This window comes from Anguilla rostrata, chromosome 3 (assembly GCF_018555375.3).
Source record: "Anguilla rostrata isolate EN2019 chromosome 3, ASM1855537v3, whole genome shotgun sequence".
Classification (NCBI taxonomy): domain Eukaryota; kingdom Metazoa; phylum Chordata; class Actinopteri; order Anguilliformes; family Anguillidae; genus Anguilla; species Anguilla rostrata.
In genome coordinates, this window is record NC_057935.1 from 26,111,514 (window position 1) to 26,138,265 (window position 26,752).

At 38.7% G+C, this 26,752-nt stretch overlaps 2 protein-coding genes across 5 annotated transcripts in view; one reads left to right on the plus strand and one right to left on the minus strand.

Annotated features, from left to right (window-relative positions):
• Nucleotides 1-25,637, minus strand: part of gabrb3 (gamma-aminobutyric acid type A receptor subunit beta3) — a 118,663-nt gene extending 93,026 nt beyond the window's left edge. The window contains exon 1 of one of the 2 annotated variants that reach the window (XM_064326984.1): nt 25,148-25,637. In XM_064326984.1, coding sequence (XP_064183054.1) covers nt 25,148-25,275 — 128 coding nt within the window. In that variant the 5' untranslated portion in view covers nt 25,276-25,637. The remainder of the gene's footprint in view (nt 1-25,147) is intronic. The other variant, XM_064326985.1, reaches the window with a different exon arrangement.
• The window catches only part of gabra5 (gamma-aminobutyric acid type A receptor subunit alpha5), a 45,889-nt gene that overhangs the window by 11,466 nt on the left and 7,671 nt on the right, over nt 1-26,752 (plus strand). For all 3 annotated transcript variants that reach the window (XM_064326990.1, XM_064326989.1, XM_064326991.1), the window contains exons 6-7: nt 6,584-6,666; nt 23,512-23,655. In XM_064326990.1, coding sequence (XP_064183060.1) covers nt 6,584-6,666; nt 23,512-23,655 — 227 coding nt within the window. The remainder of the gene's footprint in view (nt 1-6,583; nt 6,667-23,511; nt 23,656-26,752) is intronic.

Below are 26,752 nucleotides of genomic sequence, written 5' to 3' on the forward strand. Positions count from 1 at the left end.
AGCATAAGTCTAGTGAGTCAGGATATTATGACAAAAATAGTTACGTGTCTCAGAATGTACAGTACATGAATTAGTGTAAAATGTAGATTTTGAAATGTCCTTTCAACCTTTCCCAAGCGACAGACATTCATACATCACAGCACATTTGTAGGCCTGGGTACATAATCACTAGACAAGTACTTGTCAATGTGGAACCACTGTGCCTCACAAAAATGCCTTTTTGTGCTTTTTGGTCTGATGTGTTGTGTAGGCCTAGGCAAGCTATTGTCCTAGCTTGTTGTGATGGTTATTTCACTGACTGTTTGTACTGTAACATTTCCACCGGACAGCAGGCCAGTGATGTTTTCGTCAACTAAAATTATGACAAAATTCTTGTCAACGTCCTTCATATACTGGTCCTAGGACAAAACCAGGAAGTACACTTTTTTCGCTCAACAGGCATTCTCAGTTGTGTCTTTGATCACATGCCTAATCACGTGTGCAACGAGAATAGCGCAGAGCAGTGATGTGAGGACTACGCACCTCTCCATGGGTGATAACTAAATGGCAGTTTTCATATTGGCAAGATTGACAACAATGCATTTATGCATCTGAAAAAAATGCACCCATATTGACAAATTGCAAACAACCGTACGATAGTGAAAAAAGTACTTTTGGACCACATCAAACTATTTATGTTGTTACAACTGACATTAGCAAGCTCCTAAAATTTTCAGTATCATCTGAAAGCTAGAATTAGTCAGTTTAAATAATTAATTAATTAATTTGTTCGTTCGTTCGTCATAGGTAACTTTTGGCAGCACTGTAATTATGAGAGCAAACAGCATAAGAAAGGCAATTGGGCTAATTGGGCAGTTTTTTTCTGCCTAATTTTTAATTTCATTATCAAGGATCACCGAAATATTCCACCATCTTCAGCTTAATCATAATCATTTGTCCAAATGTTGTTTAATTAAAATGTATTCATATTATATTCGTATTTTTCATCCCAATGTCATATTAGCTATACATGTTCTCAATTTTCTGCCATAAATGCACCTTAGAAATGCTTCGGCTTCTCTTTCCGAAACCTGTGCTTTACATCATGCAAGTCTGCGACTAGGATGCGCAAATATGACGTAGTTAACATCAATATTTGAATGTAAGCATTTTATTTTTGCTGTCGAATATGAATGGAGCCCACTGGGGCAACTGGCTTATTGAGCAAAAATCCTAGAAATCAGCAAGGGGCGACATTACACCTGGTGCTGATGTTGAGAACCGAAAACTGGCCCCTTGGGTTTAACTGCTGGCATACAGTGCGTAAGTCAACACAGATGTAATAATTGCCACGCCACCAAGACTGGCACTTTAAAATTGCAATAAAAAAATAAAGTAAAAATAAATAAAAGTGCATCAGCAGAGCTTGAACGTTGACATTATTAAATTAATATACGCCCATTATATATGCATGATGTTCAATACCTTCATTTATAGCCAGTTCTGCTCAACTGCCTGTAGGCGAGTAATGAAATTATTTTTATTTGCAATGAAACACTGTGCAAGTTTTTATCAACATTATATAAAATTGTGGACACATGTACTCGTCATTCTCTATGCTGGTATTGGAGAATATTCATGGCAAAGATCACACACATATGCAGTTTACTCAGGCTGGATAGCTGTAATGGCTCCTGTTTAAATGAAATGGTATGCCCAAACAAATGCATGCTGTTACATTGCCCTATTACTTATAGTTATTTAATAAAAATAACTATAAGTAAAATATTGAATAAAATTAATTCAGGTTTTATATTATTTTTTAATGTCTATATTGTCTTCAGAAAAGTAAAGCTGCTTTGTGACAGTGACGTTCACACTGCAGCTGGACATTGCTGTATGCACATGTGAAGCAGTGTTCACTCATGTAAAAGGGACATGCACTGTCACAACTGAAATATGGTCACAAATACTCTGAGTATGTTATGAAGTATTTTATAGCCATGGCATTTACTGGAGGCAGGGCATTAAATGTGGCTAAATTACGTTAGGACTAAAATGTTGCTAAAGTACTTTTCATTGACAAATGCATTTTCATTTTGAATGTATGCCTATACAATTGACTACCAAGTCAATTATCAGTTCATTACTTAAAGTGGAAATCATTCATTTTTTCATACTAAAAAATGTCATATTTGGTACTTGTAGCCTATGTATGTGTGTGTGTGTGTGTGTGTGTGTACAGTGCGCTCCATAATATTTGGGACAAATACATTTTTTTCCCCTTGATTTGGCTCTGGACTCCACAATTTTTTTTAGATTTGTAATCAAACGATTCACATATGGTTAAAGTTCAGATTCTTGGCTTTTATTAAAGTCTATTGCTGTAAGTTTTGGTTTCACCATATAGAAATGACAGAACGTTGTATACATAGTCTCCCCATCTCAGGGCACGGTAATGTTTGGGACATATAGTTGCACAGGTGTCTAAACATAATTAAGAAAGACAGATCAGAAACAAAATTCAGTAGGCAGGCGTGGGTGTGTCAGTCTGTGCTGCTGTCTACGAAGACCTCACCGAACTTTACTGCAAGATGCAATCCACAAGTTAACCACAAAAACAGAATGGCCACATTACAGCTTGCTAAGATGTACCTAAATGAGCCTGCTGAAATCTGGAAAAGGACTTGTGGACAGATGAGACCAAAATTTGCCTGTATCAAAGTAATGGCAAGAGCAAAGTGTGGAGGCCAAGATGACTTGCCCAAGATCCAAAGCACCCCCCACTCATATGGCTGCCTCAGGTACTGGTTCACTGAACATGCGTCTCATGTGCTGAAGAGAAACTAGAAGTCAGCTAGCCCCCGAAAGGAGCAGGAGCTGAATATGGCTACAGTACAGACCTGGCAGAGCATCACCAGATAAGATACTCAGTACCTTGTGATGTCTGTGGGTCACAAACAGTCATTGCATGCAAAGGATATGCGACAAAGTACTAAACATGAGTACTTTCATTTACATAACATTAATATGCATAAAATGTTCTGTAATTTCTAAGTGTTCAAAATTACCATTAAGTAAAATCTGAGAATGTGCACTTTTACCACACGTGAATGTTTTTATTGAAAATCTAAAATTGCAGAATGCATAGAATCATGAAAGAAATATGCCCCAAATATTATGGAGCTCACAATATGTGTGTGTGTGTGTGTGTTTGTGTGTTTGTTGTGTGTGTTTGTGTGTGCATGCATGTTTGTTTGTGTGTGCGTGTTGTCCAAACGTGTCGGAGTTGTGTATTTGCCATATTTCTGGCTATGCTGTTGACAGGAAGTAAAATTGTGTTCTTCTGTACAATTAAGTATGAATAATTGTATATCTGTGTGCAGCATAAACATTGTTGTACATGGAATTACAATACAGTGATGTTTACAGAATTGTAAGGAAAATGAACCTAACAGATGGAAGTATAGGTGTATGGAGTCACTATAGCTTTTAAAGTTTTTAGGAAGGTTCTGTGTTTTAGGAAGGTCCCCATGCAAAGGTGGTATTTACCATGTTAGTTCACTAGAAGGAGATATTGAGCAGTCATGTTTTTATTAAATTCAGTTAAGGATGAATGGAGTATGCTTTGCAATTCAAATATGAATTTAGTAACATTGAAATTTAGTAGGTAATAATTATATACATGTACATATGTATGTTCATTTGGAGTAAAGGAACATATATAATATATTATAACATATATATATATAGATATATATATATATATATATATATATATCACACCTTGGTTAAAAAACTAGTTAAATAGTTTTTCTTTGAAATACTTTTTTGATGCATTTGAGGTATTTCAAATTATTCAAATAATTAAGTCATATATTACTCCAAAGACACAAATATGAACTATTTTAAGTATCTTCATATACGTCATTCAAATACTTTTCAAATAATAATATTTTAAAATAATTTCAAATGCTTTCCTCTAATACAGTACCCAAGAATGTAGCAGCCTGTGTGGGGTCCACCCATTGCCAAGGGAAGAAATGTCATAGCCCAATGACAAAAATGGCATTAATCAGGCAATTAACATTGCTATTTAAAGTGCCAGTTAGAATTTATCTATATACAATTGATTTGCATTATGCTTTATATTTTATAAAGATAGTATGGCCAACCTTTATTAGCATTTGAATCTTTATGGTACTAGCAAATTCAATTATGAAATTGTCATCTTGTTGTAAAATATTTACTTTAGTAAGTGCTTCATTTGATACAATACAATGAGCACAGTCAATAAATAATAATGGTGAAGAATTTCAATACAAAATGACTGGCGGAACCTCAGGGTAGAGGCCATGAAACACCATTAAATAAAACTTTTAAAACATAATCACACACATTTGCGAGCGTCCCGAGTGCAATTGTTGTTGGAGATGTTAAACTTTAGAGTTTGTACTGCATTTATTGAAGATGAACAAGGTGACAATGGAATTTCCATAAGGAATAAATGGGGAGTCAATAATGTCCAGAACATCATTGTTGTAAAATACATGAAATTTCAAATGGCCAAATGCACTGATGAAATGTATATATTTTTAATAAGGACACAGTGAGTGAACTAGTCACTGAGTGAGTGACTGAGTTAGTGACATCCCTTTGCATTTAAAATCACCCTGGGATCAGACGTGACCCCACATGGTTATTGAAGTCTTAATGGTACTGAGAGTATGTGCAATACATCTTTGTAACGAAATACTGAATAACTGTACATACCTTGTTTCAGATATTTAATTGCTTTGAAATACATCCAAAGAAATATTTAGAGTAAAATACATACAATAATCAAATACTTAATATGTGTAAATCGTTTCTTAAATAATTCTAATAAACAGTATTTAAAAGGCCGTGAAATATTAGAAATATTGGAAATGTGTATTTAACCCAGGTCTGATATATTTATATATTTAGTGAACATCAATGCATATTGAGTTAAGCACTTATTTAATATGTTGGCCTTGCTACAGTAAATACCTGTACTTAAAATAGCAATCAGACAATGTAGGTGTTCTCATAATTATCCTTTGTGTCAGTCAGTGTCAGACTTGATTTAAATCCTGGACTCCTGGTTCTCTACGGCAAGGAACTTCGTTATATAAATCCAATAAAACAACTGATTGATTCAATTAGGTAATTATGTGCTGAGGTGAAAGAAAACATAAGCCCTTTGTCCCAACAGGAATTGGAGCTGAAAAACACTCCTCTATCTGAAAATGTTCTCATAATAATTTTTTAGGCCCTATGCAATTAAAAAAGAATTGCTATATTATTAGCTAAGAACAAAATAAATACACTGTGACATTAAATGCATTTTATTCAATGTAAATTTTATCCTGTAGGCTTTTAGATTGCCCATGATAGAATGATTTGATATTGATCATTGGGAGGTGAAGGCTCCTGGATAATTAACGTGATCATTAAAATGATTTTACCTAATCAGCATCATGACTGCTTATTGATCAGAAGTGAAATTCAATTGAATATCAACAGAGAATGGATGCCATCAGACATCTTGCACTTGTGTTCATGATGAGATGACATGATGAATTCACTTTTTTATAATTAACTTTTTTGTTAATAGGCTTTAAAGTATACATTTATATGTATCTATAAGTTGATCTAGTTGAACAACTTCAAATGAACACTTCAAATGCTTCAAAAATGATTGCACATGGTCTATAACATTGTCTGTTTGATTCTGCTTTGATCACTTAGTTTTAACAAGCAAATGGATCTGGATTTTCTCCCCCATGCGTTAATTAAATTCTTAATATGTGAAAGTACAGATATACTTGCAGACCCGCAAGAAAATAGATTAAAGGAAGGGTGTAATATTTAAAGGTCCACAAGATGGCAATATAGGAATAAGATTTGACTGGCTCTCTCCCTTATCAGTGCAGAGGAGCTTGCTCGGTCTGACTGTAATGCATTCTGCTAGCACGAAAATGTTAACACTGATGCAAACAAAATGTACACAAAGTGCCAACATGCACTCTCTCCAAGGATTAGAGGACGGAGATGCCTGGGTGACTGGATTGACTGGGATAAATGTTTGTGTCATTCCTGTCTGCTGCACTTGAATAGACAATGCTGGAAAATCGCACTGAGCTTAAGGAAGATTTGCTCCTGACTCGGAGAGCGCATTATCGCTTTATGCAACACGGGGGCGCCCTTGTGCTAAAAATAACCTTGTTCTTTTTGAATCAGGACCATTGCCTGCGTAGGCTGGAATTGTGCTTATGTGTATCTGGGGAATTACTGCAGTATGGCAGTGGTTCCGGTGGTGGTGGTGATGATGAGGATGATGATAATAATGATGATAACAATGATAATAGTGATGATACTGACAATTATTAAAATATTGAAAGCAATAATGATAAAATGAAAAATAAGATGATGATGATAGCAATTCAAATGATGGCAATATGAATACGATGATAATGATGATACCAATAATGTGATATTGATGATGATGAAGGTAATGATGATGATTTGAATAATTTTGCATGATGATGGTAATGCTAATGTTGATCTATTTTTGTTTCAGATTAACCATCTCAGCTGAGTGTCCAATGCAGTTAGAGGATTTCCCCATGGATGCCCATGCCTGTCCACTCAAGTTTGGAAGCTGTGAGTAATGATGGAATCGCAGCTTTAATACAAAGATGGAATCTGCTCTTTCTCACTTTGCTGCCTGAGCATGGCTCTTCATTTTGAAATATCTCGTCCTTTTTGTATTTCATTGTACAAAATGGTTTATTGTTGCTTGAAGTCGACCAGATTGGTTTGAATGTGTTGCTCCATCCTACAGTACAGGTACAGTTGCTGTGTGGTAATAGCTATAGCCATCAATGGTTAGCTTGTTTTCCAGCTATTTGGAGTGGAATCAAAACATTATTTTGCCTAGCACATAATGCGATAATTAATCTCTTTTTATGTTTTTAACAAATATATTTTCAATGTCTCCATTCTCCATTTTTATTGCACAGAATATTTTATGTCTATTTGGTTATTTTTATGTCCATTTTATGTCAAGCTAACAATTAAAATGAAACATTCTGAGTTGCCAGTAGTTTTTCTAGAGCACATTCACTGTGCCATGACATACAACCCTGTCATAGAAAGCAAGACTAGAAATATCAAAGAGCAGCAAATCTATTACTGGAGAAGAGATTTATTGTGGAGTCACACCAAACACTGCCTAAAAATAAGTCTGATTATGCCATTCAGTAATTATATTGAACACGCTGACTTGTCAAATTACAAATTAGTTTACCAACAAGCTACGTAATGTATTTCCTTGGTTTTTCTTGATACTCACATTGAAATGTGTGAAGCATGGATTCTGTTGAGGATACTTGAAAAAACTGTGGAAATCATTTGTTTTTGCAGTCATACAGATATGATATTCTGTATGAACACAATGACGTGGGCTTTTAAATGAAATTCGGAGCCCTGTTTCTCTGAAGTGGCAGCACAACAGCCACCATCCCTCAGGTGGCCCCAGCGTGGGTATTGTGTCATTGTCACTGTCAGCCTTATTCAGGACTCAGTCAGATGTCAGAGCAGCGGCTCAGTGTCACAGAGCTCACACAGGAGACAGAGAGGAGACAGCTGAGGCAGCATATTTACACAGGCCTCACGCTGTTCTTCCACACACACACACACACACACACACACAGCTAGGGTCACTTTGCAGCAGAGACAGCCAAATCACATTGTTCTTCTGAAACAAACGTGCACACACACACACACACACACACAAACACAGAGATATTTCTATGCACACAGTCCAAAAAGCCACATCGTACTGTTTGTTGGAAGCACACACAGAGGAAAGCCACTAAACAGTGGGAAGAATTAGATCACACTCCACTTGTAACACCTTCTTCTTGCCACACACCAGTTCAGCTCCCAGCTTGCCATCTGCTGTTTAGCAGCTATTAGCACTAAGGTGCAGCCATCTTGGAGTAAGCTAGGTTGTGACATCACTCGGTTGGTTTGTCTGCGCTGCTCAGATCCTGTTGTGAGATGGCTGACTTTCAGTCAGCTCAATGATAAGTTGTAAGGAATAACAAAATCCTCAAATGTATTTATCCACAAATTCTCCTTTTAATTTCATAATGAGACTTTTCAAAATGGTTAAGTCCTCCTGTCAATCAACACGAGCAGGGCGGGACCTAATCACTGATTGGATAATCGTTTGCAATCGATGACTTCATCTTGTTCAAAGAGCATGGCCTGGATCATGGAGTCTGTGGGCTGATGTCAGCCAACTCTGCTAGTTGACAGTTGCTACATACTGTATGCTGCTGTCACTCTTATAATATTATAATATTCAGATCAGGAGGGGTGAGGCAATACCTCGACTTATTGTATGATGCAGATGTTTTCTGTAAACAAGACAATATCACAATTTTCATGTTTTTTTAGCCAGTGAGATGTTTCATTTCACACTACATGGGTAAAAACAACAAAAAAGAATAATAAAAAAAAGTTCATCAAAAGCTTACATGTTTTTTCAATTGCGAGTTGCTAATTAAAACTAGCTTTCTAGCTTCTGTCAGTGTCCCAAGAGACAGCCATGAAGACCAAGTGCTAACCTGTGAGTGGGTGAGCTGGTGGCATTAGTTATGTAGCAAGCAATAGGCTCTTAATTGGATGTGTTCTTACTTAGCTAACGCCAGCCAAATTAATAAAAAGTGACTGCTCTGCGACATTCAGCCAATAATTTCTGTGACAAACACCCAGCCTTAGTCATGATGTGTAAATTATTTTGAAATATTTGAATATATGAATGTATTCATTTATTTATATATACAATTCCAGACTAACATTAGTCGACGTTTTTAAAAGGCAATAAGATATAGAATGTTGCTTGAACAGGTGACATGGCCTCCAAATTTTATCAGACAAAGCAATCATTAAACGTAAGCCACAGGTTCTGCTATAAAGTATGTTTCAGCTGTTTTGAGTGCCCAACCCAGACTGAAGGCAGCATTCATAAAGGTCCTCGTATGAGCAGTATTGATCTAAGATCATCTTTCTCCTGATGATACGCAGAACTTGTCCATCGTTAGCTAAAAAAAAGCAATGCCAGATCAGCAGTCGTTGACGTGGGTAGCCTAATGTTTGCTTGGCCTGAAGGGCTGCAGAGAGACTACTTTAGAAGTCAGCTGACGGGATGAATCGTTTGTGCTTCAGTACCTGGTTGCTCTTTCTCTAAAATCTTTTTTTTTTTCTTGCCCCCTTAGTTTAATTATCTTTAATCCTTTTGACTCACAGGATCTTTGAATTGCTTCCTGGCTGTTGCCCACAGCGATCCCAAGGCTTCCTCACAAGCTTTCATTCGCTCTTAGACCCTTTCCCTCTGCAGCTTTACAGCGCACAGCGAAATCATCTTCCCAGCTCTGTGTTGCTTAGTTACTGTACTTTATAGATTTTTACACTCCACTTTTATATTATATAAGGCCTTTATGCTTGTCTCTAGGATAGGGCAGGTCTCCGCCAGTCTGCCCCGGGTAGAATGCATGCTACGTCTGTTAGCGCTGGCGAAATCCTATTTATTCTCTGGAAGCCCGCCATTGCCCGCTCCTCCCCTCTCTGCATTGACCCTGCCTTTCTCTCCTGTGTTTGTGGCCTTTCACAGAGCTCTCCGTCCACTAGAGATGGCACAGGCATCCCTGCCTGGAGATGTCTTCTCTCCCTTTGTCTGTGTTTATGGATCATGCCCGCGCTTGATTAAAAATCCATTTAAAAAGTCAATAGTGCAGTCTGTAGGGATTTTACTTCTTGCCCACCTACTAAATCAACTATGATAGACCATTTTGCATTGATAGAGAATGTCTGCATCCCTTGTGGACTGGTAGTATTGGATTGACACCAAGCATTTTACTTTTCATGCCACCTCTGTTCTTATCCTTAACTTCTGTAATGTTCCTTCACAGAATTTATTGTAAATATGTGGACTTTTGGGAAAAACAAAATGATACATATATTTCAGAACAATGTGTTCCTTAACAAGCACGTAACCGTCCAGACCCATGGCGCAACTCACTTCCGCCGACACATTTTAGCTGGCACCACCTGCGCCTGCGTCCCACAAAACATCCCTCAAAGGTTGTGAGTGAGTGAGTGAGTGACCACAATTTTCCATGCATAGCCCACGGCGGCAGTTCCTGCGCGCCGTGGGAAAAATATGTGTTGCTGTATCTGAAAGTGAAAATAATTTGTACATTTGCCCGTACATTTCAACGTGTCACTATGTCTAAAATATATTTTATTTCACTATTTTGGAAAATATTCTCATTCCTGGAGGGTATCTTTAAATCTAACAGTCTATCTACTTATATATCCTTCCATTTCCTTCCAATCTATGTTTTTTTACCTTTTTGATGAAATTTTTGTCAGTATCTTGGCCTGCTGCTGTGTAACTAGTTCGCATGATTTCTGCAGCCTGCCGATGTACAGACACAGCAAAGCTTGCGCTGCTGCTTCCTCCCCAAGGCGCTGAGGGGAGATTAATAAATCATCCTTTTGCCTTTTTGCTTCTCCTCTACTTCGCTGCTGTGTTTCTGCAGGCCCTGCATGCGCAAGTCTTGCATGGGAACTCCCTCACTCCGTCAAACAGGAAATGCGTGAAATGGGAGATGCCATTGCTTTGAAAACATATCACACAGGGCTCAATGCTCCTCATAATGCCGCTCTGTCCACGATTAGTTCACATTCACATGTTGGTTAGCCTTTACAGAAAAGGAATATACTGAAAATACTGTAAGTATATGACCTTTTACATGTGAAAAATATAATAATAAATGTATTCCACTGCAATGTTTTTTTTTTTAAAAGATGTAATTTATTTCAGTATAGTGTAGTATATTCCACTTCCGTAAGGGACAGTTATATGTGGCTTACTTACAGACTGGTTTTAGAAGAGCTTGTCCCGAATAAGAACAAGTCCCTTAATCCTTGTGATGAAAGCAAGGTGAGGTGACTCCCTGGTGGTACACCCGGCTCAGGCACTTGTTCTTAGTCCTGCATCACATGGATTGGACGGTATCTTGGCTGATCCAGTGCCAACCGTGATCAGCAGTCCAATGGGCCTATGCGAGATACGGCCTCTCGCAAGTTTGGGAGGGATTCGGTTATCACAGCAGGGAAATCCTTACCGCGTCTCACAACAGCGCCTCCTCTGGTTGATCGGGTGCCTGCAGCCTATCTTCGCCAAATCTGTGACCCTCCCTGGAGCAGTAATTAGCCAAGCTCATGGGCCATAGGGTAAACTTATTCTGTAGCTAGGTTGGGCAAGAGTTATGGGGGAGGCCCACAGTAGTGTGTTGTCCTGAGAAACTTACGGAGGATGTGTCAGTGCTTATACGGTGCCTACGGTTGTGAGTGGGCATTTCATATTGAGAGAGAATTTTTTTTTTAAGTGAATAAAATATTTAGGAAAAATTTAAGCACTCTTACTCTCGCCCTCAATATTTTTATTCTGTCAATCAGAACTTGGATATTCAGTCCATTGTTATCCTCAGTCCCACACTCTTTAAGGTCTCCTTAGCTTATTTCCTCTAAAGTCTGTTGTCCATTTGGCACCCTGTAATGAATATATTATTAAGATTTAGCAAAACTTCACAATATCAGGGTAAATATGCTAATTATTTCATATATTGCAATACATTTATGAAAATGTCTTAACAAAATATTGCAGGATGTTCTATTTATGTGAGGGCAGACTGCTTTTCGAACTGTGGCAGGTCCATATATCTTACACAGTATTCCTAAAGATGCGCTTCCTCACAAATGTTGCCAATGACAAATGCACAACTAGGCCCAAACCCCCAGCAGTGGAAAACAAAGAGTTTTCCTGTAGGAATAGAGCCCAGGCTTTTTACTCTCATAGCATATATTGGTGCATTCTGTGCCAAAAACTTGGCCCCTGCAGCTCATCTTCACTGGAGCTGAGCAGCAGCTTTTATTTCACACAGCCCCCTCACAGGCATGCTTGCTGTCAGGGGGGTAATGTTTATTTATTTACCTGGGGTGGGGAGGGGGGTGTTTGTTTTGTTATAATACACAGATGATGTGGATTCACATTGCTTGCGCCTGGAAGCAGCTCAGTCCGAAAGGTGTTTTATGGAAGGGGGGGAAAATACAGCCGGTAGCCTGGGCGTAGCTTCACCTGCTCCATTGCTGGTTCTGATGAATCATCAGAACAGAAACTTGTCTGTGTCATCAGTACATAGCATCGGTTTCCAGAAAGGAGAAAAGTCCACACCGACCACAGCCCCCCCTGCTGGTTTGAGACTAAAATAGCTAAGTGCTGGCAAAGCAACTTTGGAGAAGACACTGAAGAGCTTGTTTCTTTTTTGGTCCTCATCTCCATAAATCCTGGCCCTGTGAATGCTAAAGAGTGTTTCCAGAGAAGATACTCTTAGGGGGAAAACATGCAGTTCAACAGACTCAGTGTAATGAGAATGCAGGTGTAGGGGCTTATTTATCATGTGTAGGGGGTCAAAGAGTTCTATTGCATTATGCTAAGGCTGGTGACATCATGTGTGACAACACTGATTGGACTGCTGAGATATGTAAGATATTCTACTTTCTTATGCTGTGGGAGTTGGATCCCAACTTGCGTAACTTTCTGATAATGGCAACATCCAAAGGCAGCATGAAAATGATACAATTTAATGTAATGAAGCTGTAAAATAGTGCTAAGCCACTGTGAAAGACATTGCACTCGTTCCCTATCAAATTCTCAGAGGAACTGTAGGTGTTCATTCTGCCCTGTAAATTCCTGGCCTTTGACATTCGTGCGTGGAAGATCTGATTGAACCTTGTGTTCCCAGTTACGTTCTGTGTTCAGCAACACATTTGTTCTTGGCGTTACTTCACAGTTGTTTAAAAACATCAGGGGGCAAGCTTTCAGCTTTCTTGTACATCATCTGTGAAACTCATAGTGCGGTTCCAAACCCATTGTGCAGTTTCAACTGGCCCTTTTAAATCAGGTCTTAAGATATTCTCATGTGTCTATTTTCTTGATTATTTAGCTGATTCTGATTTATTCATGAGTTTTTTTGGTTTTTTTTGCAATGTGTGCAGGTTTGTTCGTACACAATAAATTGCTCAGTGTTAATTCACCTTTACCAATTTGTATGAGCCCGAAAGGGTTACTCTAAGTTGATTTAATAGTAAAAAAAAAAAAAACTCTCAGCTAATACTGAACATTTTACCATGCATAAAGAGGGTTATATTTGAGTTTGCTGAATTTTATCATATTGCACTTATGATTAGAAAACGAAATTTAAAAATGTAATTTGTATCACATCGCTCCAACCCATTCTGCAGAACTTTCTTAATTTGAAAATTGGCTGGTTGAAAATGCTCATTCCCCAAACCAGCAGAATGGAAGCACAGTAATACAAAGACAAAACACCTGTTCTGTCACCAGTGTAAATACGTGCAATGATTCAGGACAGGTTGAAAAAGAAAACCAAGAAAACATCCCAGATCACAAATATTGGAGTTAATGCGCACCTAATTGAAGTTACTTTCAAGCTGACAAAAGAGAACAAAGAGACACCAATTATAGTCTCATTCTGCAGAAGGAAAAGGTGGCAAAATGGAGGGGTAGAGAAAGACTCAAAGCTTAGCAGAGACACATTGATTTGAAGAGGGACTTACATTTGCACAGCATGGTCTTCTTTTAAATTCAGCCAATCTGGAATTGTCAAATGTCTGTGATTATGCTTAATTTAATCAGTGAAAGTGTAATTAGTGCATCTCATTACATGCAAATATAATGTTAATGAAATATATTTTATGCATATTCTGTGCCCGTGACTCATTCTAAAATGACCATACTTTTATAAGGACATGCCAGAAGGGCCATACATCAGAACATAATCATTGTAGTGCTGATTTCCTTTAAAGGCCCGCTCAGTAATTTTGGTTGTAAAATAAAATTCTAATGGCTTACAATGAGCAAAAAAATGAAGATATGGTACTATACTATACAATTACTCTCCTAATAAAAATAATGGTAAAGATCCCAGTGAAAAGCGCTTCAAGACAAAATTAGTATTTAAAATTAGTGTTGGACGAACACTACTTCCTTGTTCATCTTGTGTCTTCCGTATTTTATTGTTCTTCTTTGCTTTTGATTTATGAGCCTTAATGTAGTCCTTGAACAAATCACTGTGGATACAAACTCATCACTCAGGTTAGATAGCAAAGGAATAGTTGGCTAATGTTTTGCGAAATAAACCATGCCTAACTACTTCAGATGTACTTATGCACCCCCCCCCCCCCCCCCCAATTTTAGAGGACCATAACTAATTGAACTAAATAACATAACATACAATTAACATAATAATCATAAACACATTTGCAAATCCTTTTTATTCAATGATTGCCTAAAGTAGACTTCACCAGATGCTGGGTATCTTCCCTGAAGATGCTCTGCCAGGCTACAGTCTTGTCTTCAGCAGTTGAACGGCATGTTCAATTGGATTTAGGTTGTGTGATTGACTTGGCCAGCCAAGAACATTACACGTTTTGGCTCTGAAAAACTCCTTGGTTGCTTGGTTTATCCTCCTGCTGCCGTTAGCAGCCACATCATCAATGTAGAGAAGTGAGCCAGTTCCAGTAGCAGCCATACATGCCCAAGCCTTAACACTACCTCCGCATGTTTCACAGATGGGCAGTTCCTTTCTTGTGCTACATTTTCCTGTTTTCATCACTTTGGTGCAGGCTAATTCTTGTGTATATGTCCATAAAACACTGTCCAAGGTCTCTACATTTTTTAATGTACTTTTTATAGCAAGTTGTTCTTGAGGATATTTGATCTTGACGATTACCAGTGGTTTGCATCTTGCAGTGAACCCTGAGATTATGCTGGTGTAGTCTTCACTTCACTTCACTTCACTTCACTATGTGTGTCACATGTAGGCCTACATCCTGGAGTGTTCTTGGTCTATTGGACAGTATTCTTCCGTCATACACTACAGAGGTCTTCTGTGGTCTACCAGGTTGTTTGCCATTGCTGAGTTTTCCAGTGTGTTCTTGCTTCTTAACAATATTTGATTCAGTTGATTTTGACACACCGAAGGTTTTAGCAATGTCTGTAATTGATTTATTCTAATTTATCAGCCACAGATGGACTGCTTTACTAGAGGTGCATTCAAGATCAACGAACAAGGCGAACGTTTGCAAACGTTTGTAAGCTATTTCAAACTTTTTTCCGTTAGCTTTGTGTTCGCCGCAAACGTTTGCAAATATAAGCAATCGGTCTGAAAAGGTAGTTTGCGGCGAACATAAATGGACGCTGGACTGAGGGAAATGTTCCTAGATGGGTATTTTAATTGAAGATGCCGTTAAGTGTGATCAGTTTTTTCAATAATGTTATTGTTAACGCTGGCCAATGTTATTATTGTTCGCTAGCTAGCTATTGTTTTTGTTATCATCAATGATCACAGAAGCAGCTGTGAGTTCAAGCACTCTCGTCGCCATGTCTGTTTATGTTTAATGCAAACAATTTGGAATGTTTGTAAAAAGCCTTTCAAATTGAACTGTTCAGTGTTCGCCATGAACATTCGCCTCTGTTCGCTGAACTTGAACACACCTTAGCATTGACACTTCTTTGGTCCTCATGTTGAGAGACAACAGCACAACAGCAACGGATTCCAAATACAAATGCCACACCTATAATCAACTATAGACTTTTTGGTAGCTTTCTTCTGTATGAGCTAATGATGCAACAACGTACTATTGGCCAGGAAACATCTGAGCAGCCAACTGTCTAATTATATTTGGCCCCCTGAAATGATGTATAAAATGGCTGTAATTCCAACAAGGATCACCCAATATCATTTTAAAAATTCAGTGTTTCATTTGAACATTGCTTACTGATTTTTCTTAAACTCAAAATCATTGCCTCAATCTTTCCCTTTTTATTTTATACACATTTCCAGGTATGTGCTTGTGTTCAAGAGGTTAATATTAGACTGCTGCCATTACTGTTTTTGATCCGTTTTCTTTTAGATTTTCCCCACCACCTCCATCTATCTTTCATGATTTTTGATAATGATGAGTATATACATATCTATAACTATATCATATCCTAATAATGAGCTACTTATATACAGCATGCAACTGTGGACAGGGTTTCTGCTGAACAGGTATCACTGTGGTTATCCACTTGTAACATGGCACATTTCGTGCAATTTTCTACTTTCAATGCGATAAATGATAACATAGAACATAAACCATGGAACACTACTTTAATTACTGGTAAATAATAACAAAAGTCGACAATTCCATGTATTTTTTTGCGTAGCAGCAGGAAGCAGCCCAAATGAGCAGCACACTCTCTTGTTGCTCAAAGTATAATAAAGTAACAGTATTTCTCTATAATGCCATCTGCCATCTACTCTTAAAACGATAACAAGAACCATAGAATACAACTTCATATTATGGGTAAATAATTTTTAAAATGCAATATTCCCAAGTATTTCTTCATGTGTTCAAAGACCGTCAATGCCTTTGAACACTTTAAAATAAATGGCTAAACTATAAACTGGAATGCCAGAGTGGGACCTATATCTTTCATAGTCTTATTAGTCAGCTTAAAGGTGAATTTGTAGCCCTGTCGATAATCGTAATCGATAAAGACAAAGCTCACAATCAATTGCCAGGAAAGCTCACCATCTATTGTAAGGACAATCTGTTGTTATCTTTATATAATAAGAACTCCATTACTATTTTTTTTTTTGGCAGTTTGTTAGTCTGCTTTCTGTCAGAAGGTAATTTCCCGGTTTTTGCATAATATACTCTTCTGCATGAAACACTTAACCTTGCTGTACCCCTTTTAGAAAAGGGGTCACCAAAGGGCAAGGACAGTGAGAAAATCTTAGGGGTTTAAGCACTGAACGGGGGCAACAGAGACTGTGAGTGTGATGAATTAACCTTTTTAATATGAAAGGAAAATACAGTGTGTGTTAGTGTGTGTGTGTGTGTGTGTGTTTCTGTGTCTGTGAGTATGTGTGTGTGTGTTGAATGTCATCTCCTTGTTCTTTTTCACTTATAATGGAAACATATGCTGACCCATGAATTCCTTGCGTTATATTGTGGGGGGTCTGCAGATCAAATCTTTATCCTCGTTCTGAATCCAACTTAAGCTTCAAAAATCAGATCTGTTTTGACAACTGCACCGGACTACACTTTCTAAGAAATATCCTGACAAACTAGAGCTGAGAAAGATTTTCCCTGAAAAATGACCTATCAATTTTTCATACATTTTCAGACCATTCATATTGTATTACTTAGATAATGAAAACCCTGTGTTTAATTTATTATTATATTGTTGAATGGTCCAAGCATTGAAAGCACCTAGTGATTCTCTATGTGATTATTTTAGGCTTCTCTGTATTCATTTCGTTGGTTAAACATTCATATGCGTTGTCTATTTGTAACTGAATACTTACAGATTCTCCAAGTTATGTTCTTTATTTTGTATTGTCTATGTATTATGATATACCATTGTACTCCCTAGCTTTTCTTATGAGAAACAGCTTTTTCTGTTTTATCAGCTATTTTAGTGTGCTTAATGCTTTCATGTTTATATAAAATTCAAAGACTACTGACACCAAAAAGTGTTCATCTTGGCTACCCCCACACTATCTTAAAATATAGATTATCACATAATGTTAGAATTTTAGTGCTGACTAGTGCGGGTATCTTCCTGGTTCAGAGGAAAGAATCCCACATTGGTCATAATACAGAGAAGCTCACTAGTGCTAAGAAAGCATGATATAGTCAAAAATTGCCTACATGTTTTTCTAACGGCAAAAATATAGGCATTATTCATGGCAATCTTAAGAACACTGTTACCAGTGGTATCTATAAAGGCCTCCACATTGCCAGTTGGCTAATGAGACAAGCTTACTTGTCTGATAAAATGTCCTGGGCCTATTTTATATGACACATGCTGTAGACACTAAAATGGAAATACCAGCAAGCAGATTGTTGGGCTGGTGTTTTAAATTATGCCCTTGTTTTTATAAAAAGAAATCATAATTCAGAGTATTAAGCTAATTCCTGATCTGGAACTCAGAAAGCACCATCATGACTGTGCCTACCCTAGAATTGCATTATACCTGGATGAGTTTTTGTTTGTGCTAAGCACCATTAAAGTTTTAGATTTTCTTTTTCAATTGACTTTAAATTGTGACAGAAAAAAAATGGATTCGTTGCCTTCTGGAGTGTTTTTTTTCTTTCTTTCTTTCTGTCTGCACAGACATTTGTTTTATTGCTCAGAATAGCTGCCCAAAATAGGACCTTTTCACTTCTGATTTATAGCTTGCTCGTGTGTACATTTGATTTCAGCTTGCATGCAGCTTGTGTCTCTATGTCTGGGCCGGATATTCTTTGCATCAGTGTATGTTTCTTTCATTTCTTTGCAAGGAATATCACATCAGAGGTGAATGGCATAATCGTTTCCCTAAAAATGGAGGGGAAGTGCTCGGCTGGTTGTGCCAAAATAACGTGCCCAATTGCATTGTGGGGTGTTGCCTCTGCACAAAATTGGAAGGAAGTTATGAAAACAATTTAATCTTGTAATAGAGTGCCTCTACCACAGGTCGTGATGTAGCAGCCAGAGAAAAATAAAAGGCCATTTGTAAGGCATGGTTTGTTTGTTGCTGGCTTCTGCCTTCCTACCAATAAGTCGCTGAGGTGCACTACTAGATCTCCGATGATTTGTTCTTGGATATCATGTGAAAAATGATAACAAATGAAATGTAGCTTTGTAGATAATTCTGGTGCAGCCAAATGGCTGCGCACTGTCTCTCTGAAATAAATAAATTAAATAATTTCGGAGTGCAACCACAGTCTAAGCACATTAATCATTACAGGCATTTACATTACATTACAGGCATTTTTAGCAGATACTCTTACCTACAGCGGATCAGATATGGATCACTTGTTAAAATTAGGGTGGACAGCAGGTCAAAAAATCAGATATACATTTTTTTTTTATCATAACCATAGCCCAAGAATATCCTGTTCCTAGTTTGACAATTGCGCATCAGTTTGAAAGTTAGAAGCCAGTAAGTCTGTTCTGCACAGAAATGTCCTTACTGCATGGAAATTATTTCATATTGTCAGGATATGGATATCATTTGTAATGTTCTTTACTCAGTACCATTGTATTGTATTTTTAAGAAGACTGTAAATGTAATTTCTTGTGGACAACACAGATGAATATTAACATATAAATCAACAATACATATAACTTTGATTTCAACACTAATGCCATTCTGTATGGAATTTTAATCAATGAGAGTTATAGAGGTACATCAGTACATTGAACTTTGAAGTATGAACATTGATACAGTATGTTAATTAGTTCATATGTATCTGTTTCTACCTTTAAGTGATACATTTGAAGAATTTTGTGATCATTTAATATGTCCAATAAATTTGGTGCATATTTATGAAAATGATTAAACACAAGCATGCTGAAAAATCCTTCTCAAGTGCTATTTTTCATTGTTCACTCTTTCACATGCTTTTCTGTTACTTGTAAGTTATAAAAACAACATCTTCTAGGTTCTGTATCTTCGGCTTTGGATTTCAGAGCCTGTTACTTTAATGTTATCTGATGTACCGCTATTATTCACATTGATTAAGATGCTACACAGAATAATGCGGAGCAGTCAATGGTATGCCACAGAATTCAGCTGAAGACAAGAATTCAGAATGAACATGAGAGTGATATTCAAGTTAGGATGTATGTAAAGCTGGGGTAAATTGTGTAAATGAAAGTGCAATGGTGATGTCATGCTGTGTACAGGCGTATAGTAGCCACTTTCAGAAAAGATCTGCAGGTAAAGGTTTTAGATTTTAAATGCTTTGGTGTGTTTTGGATTTTAAATGGTTTGCCATCACTGGTGAAATGGTGTTATGTGTATTATGTTCTTCATCAGCATTTCACCGATGAAGGCAGTATGTTGAAAAAACAATCATATTCCCTTCCTTTTTAAAATGTGCAACTGTGATACTTTAATTAATGTTTTAGGGCAGGTATTCTAGCTTCCACAGTTTGCATGTCATGAAAAGTATCAGCGCCATTAGGGGGAAAAAATACAGGTCCTCCCTCCCACCTAATGAAAATGGAGCGTTTATATCCGGGATAATAAAGGGAGAGCCAGGGAAATCCCTCCCCCAGCAGCACCACCACCGCACAATCTCTGGCATTAAATTGCACACTGCATCTTCCTCTCTATCATGTGGGAGAACACATTAATCTGCAGATCAAAATGATTCCTGACGTTCATGGAAAGGGGGAAAAAACGGTTAAAGGGCCAGCCCTCCGCTAGCAGCCTGCGATTCGCTCTCTGTTCCCTCTTTTTTTGCTTGGCTGCCATGGCTAATGCTAATGCTAACCACTGATCTTGGAGTGGGACTTTGGGGGGGAGGTTAAGGTCAGAGGTGGCTTGGTGCTGTCAGCTTTAATCAGAGGTCTGTGCTAAAGAGCGAGTGCTCAATCTTGTCCTCTCGTAGGGATCTCGAGGACCTCTGCTTAGGAAAAGCTCATTGAGCAGCTTAGAGCTCGGAATGTTTCCGGAGTCCCTGGACTGGGGGTAAGCCCTGGTGTCTGATGTCTATCACCACAGCCACCCCTGTCCACACAGGCCACCCCCCCTCCCCAGAGTTCTCTTCCTGCTGTGAAATATGTGCAGTTGCCCTCGGAACTGGGCCAGAGAATAGAACATTTTCCTACAGGGAGGAGAAAAAAAAACTTGCCACTAGATAGCCTAGCTAGCCGCTGTTTGGGTTGACCTTCTCGTCCCCTGACCCCTGACCTGGATTCAAATACCACTGGCCGTGCAGGCAAAACCTGCTGACACCGTCTAAATACGATCCACTTAAGTCCTTTAGCAACAGTGCCCTTATTTAGCACAGAACCCGTGCTATTTTCTCTTTGATGAATGATAGATGTTCTTATTCCTTTTATTTCTTAACTGACTGCACTGAACTTTAACAGAACACTTTGTTAAATTACATGGCCAATAGAAGACCTCCTGTGGAATTAAGCTTTGCTCTTTCTGGGTTTTCTTGATCAAAGCCAGGCCATTTATGTCTCTCACTCATCTGTTAGAATCCCTTTGTAACAAAATAAAATCTTAATTTAAAAGTTTAGAGATTGCACCACTCCCTCTTAATATTTAATTAAGTGCAGCTGAAACTAGCGTACATTAAGCGGGGTTTTCTGAAAACCAACTGATTGCGATGTTGAAATGTTTGAAGCAGGAATGGCATAGCATTTACCAACCCAATATTTCTTACATAGAATGCTCTGACTCTAAAGCAGGTTTCTACCATGCAAACCAGATGTTTTTGTCTTTTTCGTGTAATTTCTGAGTTTTACTCCCAACCCCCAGATGCATATTCTTATCATCTCTACTGTGAAGAGAACCTTGTGTTCTTTTCCATTTTTATTTTAGAAAAGAGGGGCAGCTGATACTGTATGCAATAAATAAATAAAATGCACCATCAGGAACTGACCCTGAAACTACTTCACTGCAGAGGCTGGGCAAAGAAAGCGAGAAAAAGACATAAGAATGAGAAGGTGAACAGTTAAGCAAAAACTGGTGTCACCCCTACCCAAATGGACCAGGCTGCAATATACTGTAAATATGTGGTTGTTCTTGCAAATACAATGATAATGCTTTCACAGCAGTGTATTTTTAAAATATGTACTGCAATATCTGAAAGTGGCAATAATGTGTGTATTTACCCATAAATTGTGATATGTTGCAATGTCTAATTCTCAGGCATTGCAGGTTTAATTCTCAGGAAAGGCACTGCCGTTATACCCTTGAGCAAGATGCTTAACCTGAATTGCTTTTGCAAATATATGCTGTAAAAATGGATTGTATTTTTTAGTAAGGTGTGTAAATTGCTCTGGATGATTGCCTGCTGAATGCCTACATCTAAATGTCCAAGTCATTGGAGGTTTAATCTGGAGAATTGGAGGCCAGTTCTTTTAATTTCCTCTCCCTTGAGCATGAGTTTAAACCACAGACGTATGTAGAGTTGCTGATTTTCGGAGCAGATGTTGAGGCTGACTGCCATACATACAAGCTGTTACATGCACAGTTATCTCCTCAAATCAGTGTTTTTGGTGCCTACTGTATGTTATCTTATTTCTGTATTCACCACCAGCTTTTATTTGTGGTACATTTTCACCTGACGGGAGTCAAGTGATTGTGCGTGTAATGTGTGATCCTGTCAAATACAATTTTAGAACATCTAATACAGTTTGTGCAAAAAAACAAAACATTTCTATTGTGTGTGTGTGAAAAGAGACACAGTGGATGTGAGTACCAAGTTAGTTCTCGTTTATTGATGCGTGATTGGATTTCAGCATTGAATCGGGATATCATAGAGCAGTTTTGTGTGGTGTGGGCGGGAGGATGTTTGAGGTTTGGTGAGACAGTAGGATCTGGCTGCTGTACAGCTGGAGTCGATCTTAATTGCAGTGAGGATGGACTGTGCGGGAGAGCTGGGATTAATGAATCACTGGAAAATTGAATGTGGTGGCAGAAGTGCATGTGAGAGAGAGAGTGGGAGAGATTCGGAGACTGAGAGAGAGGGAGAGAGAGTGTGTGTGCGTGTGAGAGCTAATGTGAGAGACATAAAGAGAAGGCCACTAGAAATTGTTGTGAATGTATTCACTATGACTGTTATTTTTTATGGTCATCCACAGTAGTGTCTGTTGTTTTTAACCTATATTAATCTTAATGTAAAATGTAAGTTTTGGTGTCATCTAAAAATGTGAGAAAGAGAGGGAGAGAGAGAAACGGGGGAATTGTCTTTGTGTTCAGGCCATTGTTGTTATAAGGAACAAATCCTCCTGAGCCCTGTATGTTCGCTGTCTCTCAGGTATTCTGAGATATACCCACAGCCCAGTCATGTCCACTATCACAATGTCATCTATGCCACCATTACCCAGAGGTCATTGCAATGTTCATATTATGACATGGTCTTTAATCATCTGACCCAACAGAAGCTAGGTCTCCTTAGATGATTAAGCGATCACTGCTGTTAAAATTAACCTCCCTGTTTTTTTTTCTTCTTATGTGACTGGGGTGGAGTTGCTTTAATAAAATTTTCACCAGTAGCAGTGTGCTGGATTGCAGAGCTACAGTTCTTAGGCAGGACTCTAGTCATCTGCACTGTCCCTTGTATTCGTAAAGATCCACTGAGTAGGAGTGCTGATCCAGGATCAGGTTTCCCCTGAGCCGTATCTTAACTTTATCCACGTGCTAGAAAAGTAACACTGGTCCAAGGTCAGCGCTCCTCCTGTGAGAAACCTTACGAATAAATTGTGAGCCATGATAAGGGCTTCTGTGGAGAAAAAAAAAAAAAACTGCCTAAGTGAATCTGTGACTCCTGACTGCCTTTTCCCAGATGCCTATCCAGTTTCGGAGGTGATCTACACCTGGACAACAGGTGCGGCAAAGTCCGTTGTGGTGGCAGAGGATGGGTCGCGACTCAATCAGTACCACCTGATCGGCCAAACGGCAGGAACTGAGGACATCCACACCAGCCGAGGTACGACACGCCAACCTGATTCTGACCCCCTGCACTGCGTTAATTCAGCCCTGACAGAGTTTATACAATGCATGAAAAAAAGCCTCTGTTGGTTTAAAATGTATCCAGAGTTCATATCGCACTGACATTTTGCTGTGTGCACTTTTCACTTATGCATTATACCTGTTATGCTCTGAATTACACTGTTAGCATTTTGATTACTGTCATACTTCTTCGAATTTAAGTTCCAGTCTGAGAGCACAGTGCAGGCCGCCAATGCCAGGGAGAGAGGAAGCCGTTTTCAAATTAAGCTGGATAGAAACAATAATCAAATCTCCAGGATTTGAGAACAGCACATCCCACGTACCTCACATACTGCCTGCTGTCTCTAGAGGAGGGACAGAGAGAAAAAAAAAAAACACTGATCCGTGTCCTGCCTGTCGCTCACTGGGAACCCAGTTTTAATCCGGGCGGACAGTCCCATCAGTTGTGCATTTAGATGATGACGTCAGCGGGCCCTGATTGGATAGCTCGGCTCTGACACGTGGAGCTGAAAGACATCTGCTTAATTCCGTTATGTAAAGAAGTAATACACTTTCATCACTGATTCCAGAAAAGGTTATTGAAGGTGTGGATTTCCTGATGTGCTCCGGTTATTTATTTAACTCCTAAAAAAATGCATAGTTTAAAAACTAAATATTTTTTACTCCTGGACATGCGACGCGACCTGAATAATGACGAATGTCAAGACTGAAATGCCACTTCCTTCTGTAATCCGTCCTTTAAAAAGGCTGGGGCTGTGGTGTGTGTCTCCGTGACACTCCGGCACTGAAATGAGCCAAATGCTCCTCCGGTTCCTCACTTCCACAGATCTGTACTCATAATTCTGACAAGGCAACAGTTGGTGGCATCAGCCCGTCTGTCTGCCCCCCATCTACCCATTCCCCCTCCCCCCCACCCCCACCATCCACTCCTCTTCCTGTATGGGCTGGAGTCCTCCTCAGACACACAGTTCTTTCCTTAACCTCTGATGGTAGTCCAAGGAAGCTGGGTCTTAATTAGCAGCCCTAATCTCAGAAGAAAACCCTCTTTGCTATGTCAGAAATAGGTTAGCTCTCCGCAGGAGCGTGCCGTCCTGTGCTGTTGCTAATGTGCTAAATGTAACCAAACCATTCGCACCAAAAAAAGAAAAAGAGAAAGCTTTTCCGGGCATGTCCTGGGTGTAATGGGTGTGGGTGGTTCACAGCTACTGGTGTAATCTGTAGAGGTGTTGACTATCTCATAGAATTTGGCTGGAATTGATTTAAACTGTAAATAAACTCTCATCTGGAGATAATCTTTTGGCAAACAGACGGACTCCAACAGCCAGGCACAACATGTCCTCATTACCCTGACATTCTAGTGTTTTTTTTTTAATTTTCATTTTATTCCAACTCTAGTTTATCCTGGTCCCCAAGTAAATAAAAAAGACAGTATATGCATATTTATGAACATTTTTTATACTAGTACTCACCAGTTCACCAACATGGCCGCGTTGTTCTCCGCAATGAATGGAAGTTCCCCATAAACACTCCAAAACCCTAGCAGTGAAATCCACCAAACGTACATCTTCATTCCTCTCCGATTCTCATCTGGCTCCATGCGTGAACGGCAGGCAAATCCAGATTTTAGTCTCCCTCCAGTTGTCCCACAGCAGAGCGGGGACAGCGAGTATCAGTCATTGGTAAGCGAGGAGGACGAGAACTCACTGGCCGAAGACATGGCGCGCACCCATCCCGCCACAAACAGGAACTTCAGACAGTACCCTCGGCGACCCCTCTCGCCTCTCCACCAAATTCATCAATTCCTAGCAAATAATTAGCCCTGTATTTCTTTACGGCTGCTGCCGAAGCCTGTGCTTGTACGTCCTGGAATAAACGTGTCCGTTAGGAGTAGGCAGGATTGCGCGACACGGGGCGGTGGCTGCAGGATGCAGATTGTGACAAGGGATTAGTGAGACGCAGAAATCCGATTTCGCCGGGAGAAAGCAGGAGCCATCAGTGGATTTTCCATAGTTTAGCAGACTCTGTGGTGGGGAGCTAGAAAGGATTTTTTTAAGCTTCAAATGCAATCTTCAGTTGGTTGACAGGATATTATGTTTTATTTCTCATTTCTCATGTATTTCCTTGTTTTGTAGTAATGATTTACCTGATTTCACACTGTCACCTCCACTGACATTCCTGAATGATTTAGAGCTATTGAGAATGTATTTCTACATTATTACAATACTTTGTCTCACAATTATATATTTTAAAAATATAATTTTGTTGTATTACTCTTATTCTTGCCCCTCTATGATTTTTTACTCTTCATCATACCACTTGTTAACTACTTTTAGCATCAGTTGTAATGCTACTTGTAGTAATAGAAGTCCCCATTGTGTGAAACATGGTAATGCTATTGGCATAAGCCAGGCAGTTTCAAATGTCTGGCAGGCGTTCCTCACTAAGCAATTTTTATCACTGCTAGTTAGGTATCGTTATTTCCATCTACTGTATGTCAAAACAATGCATCATTCTACTTTGTTAATGCTGCCACATGCAGACATTTGCCAGCTAACCAGGTCACTATAAGCTAATTATGGAGGCTTTCTTTCTGTTCTACTCTTGTGTCAGCAGTTACAGCAATGAATGCATCAAACATGTAGGCATGGTAAATGTATAGTCGAGTGATGCATACTATTATACTACTAGCTAGTTTTATTTTTGTTGATTGATTTTTCAGCTTAAAACACTCACTTAGATATGTGTAGCCATGCAAATTGGCTCTAGTGTTATGCTGACCAGCACACATTCATAGTACTACACATTTTCAAACACATCCCAAATCACTCACAAACTTAGTAAGTACTGTATATAAGACTGATTACATCAGCAAACATAAGCATTTTGGCCAGTGGTGGGAAAATATCTGACTGAGTTACTACTTTAGTGGGATAACAAGTAAAAGTAATTATATAATTGAATAAAGTCATATATTGTTTGTTCACATATTAGTGCTTAAAATATTGTCTTTTGTGTGTAATGGCCACCTGCTGATGGCTCAATCATGAAAAAATATACTGGCACACATTGAAGGT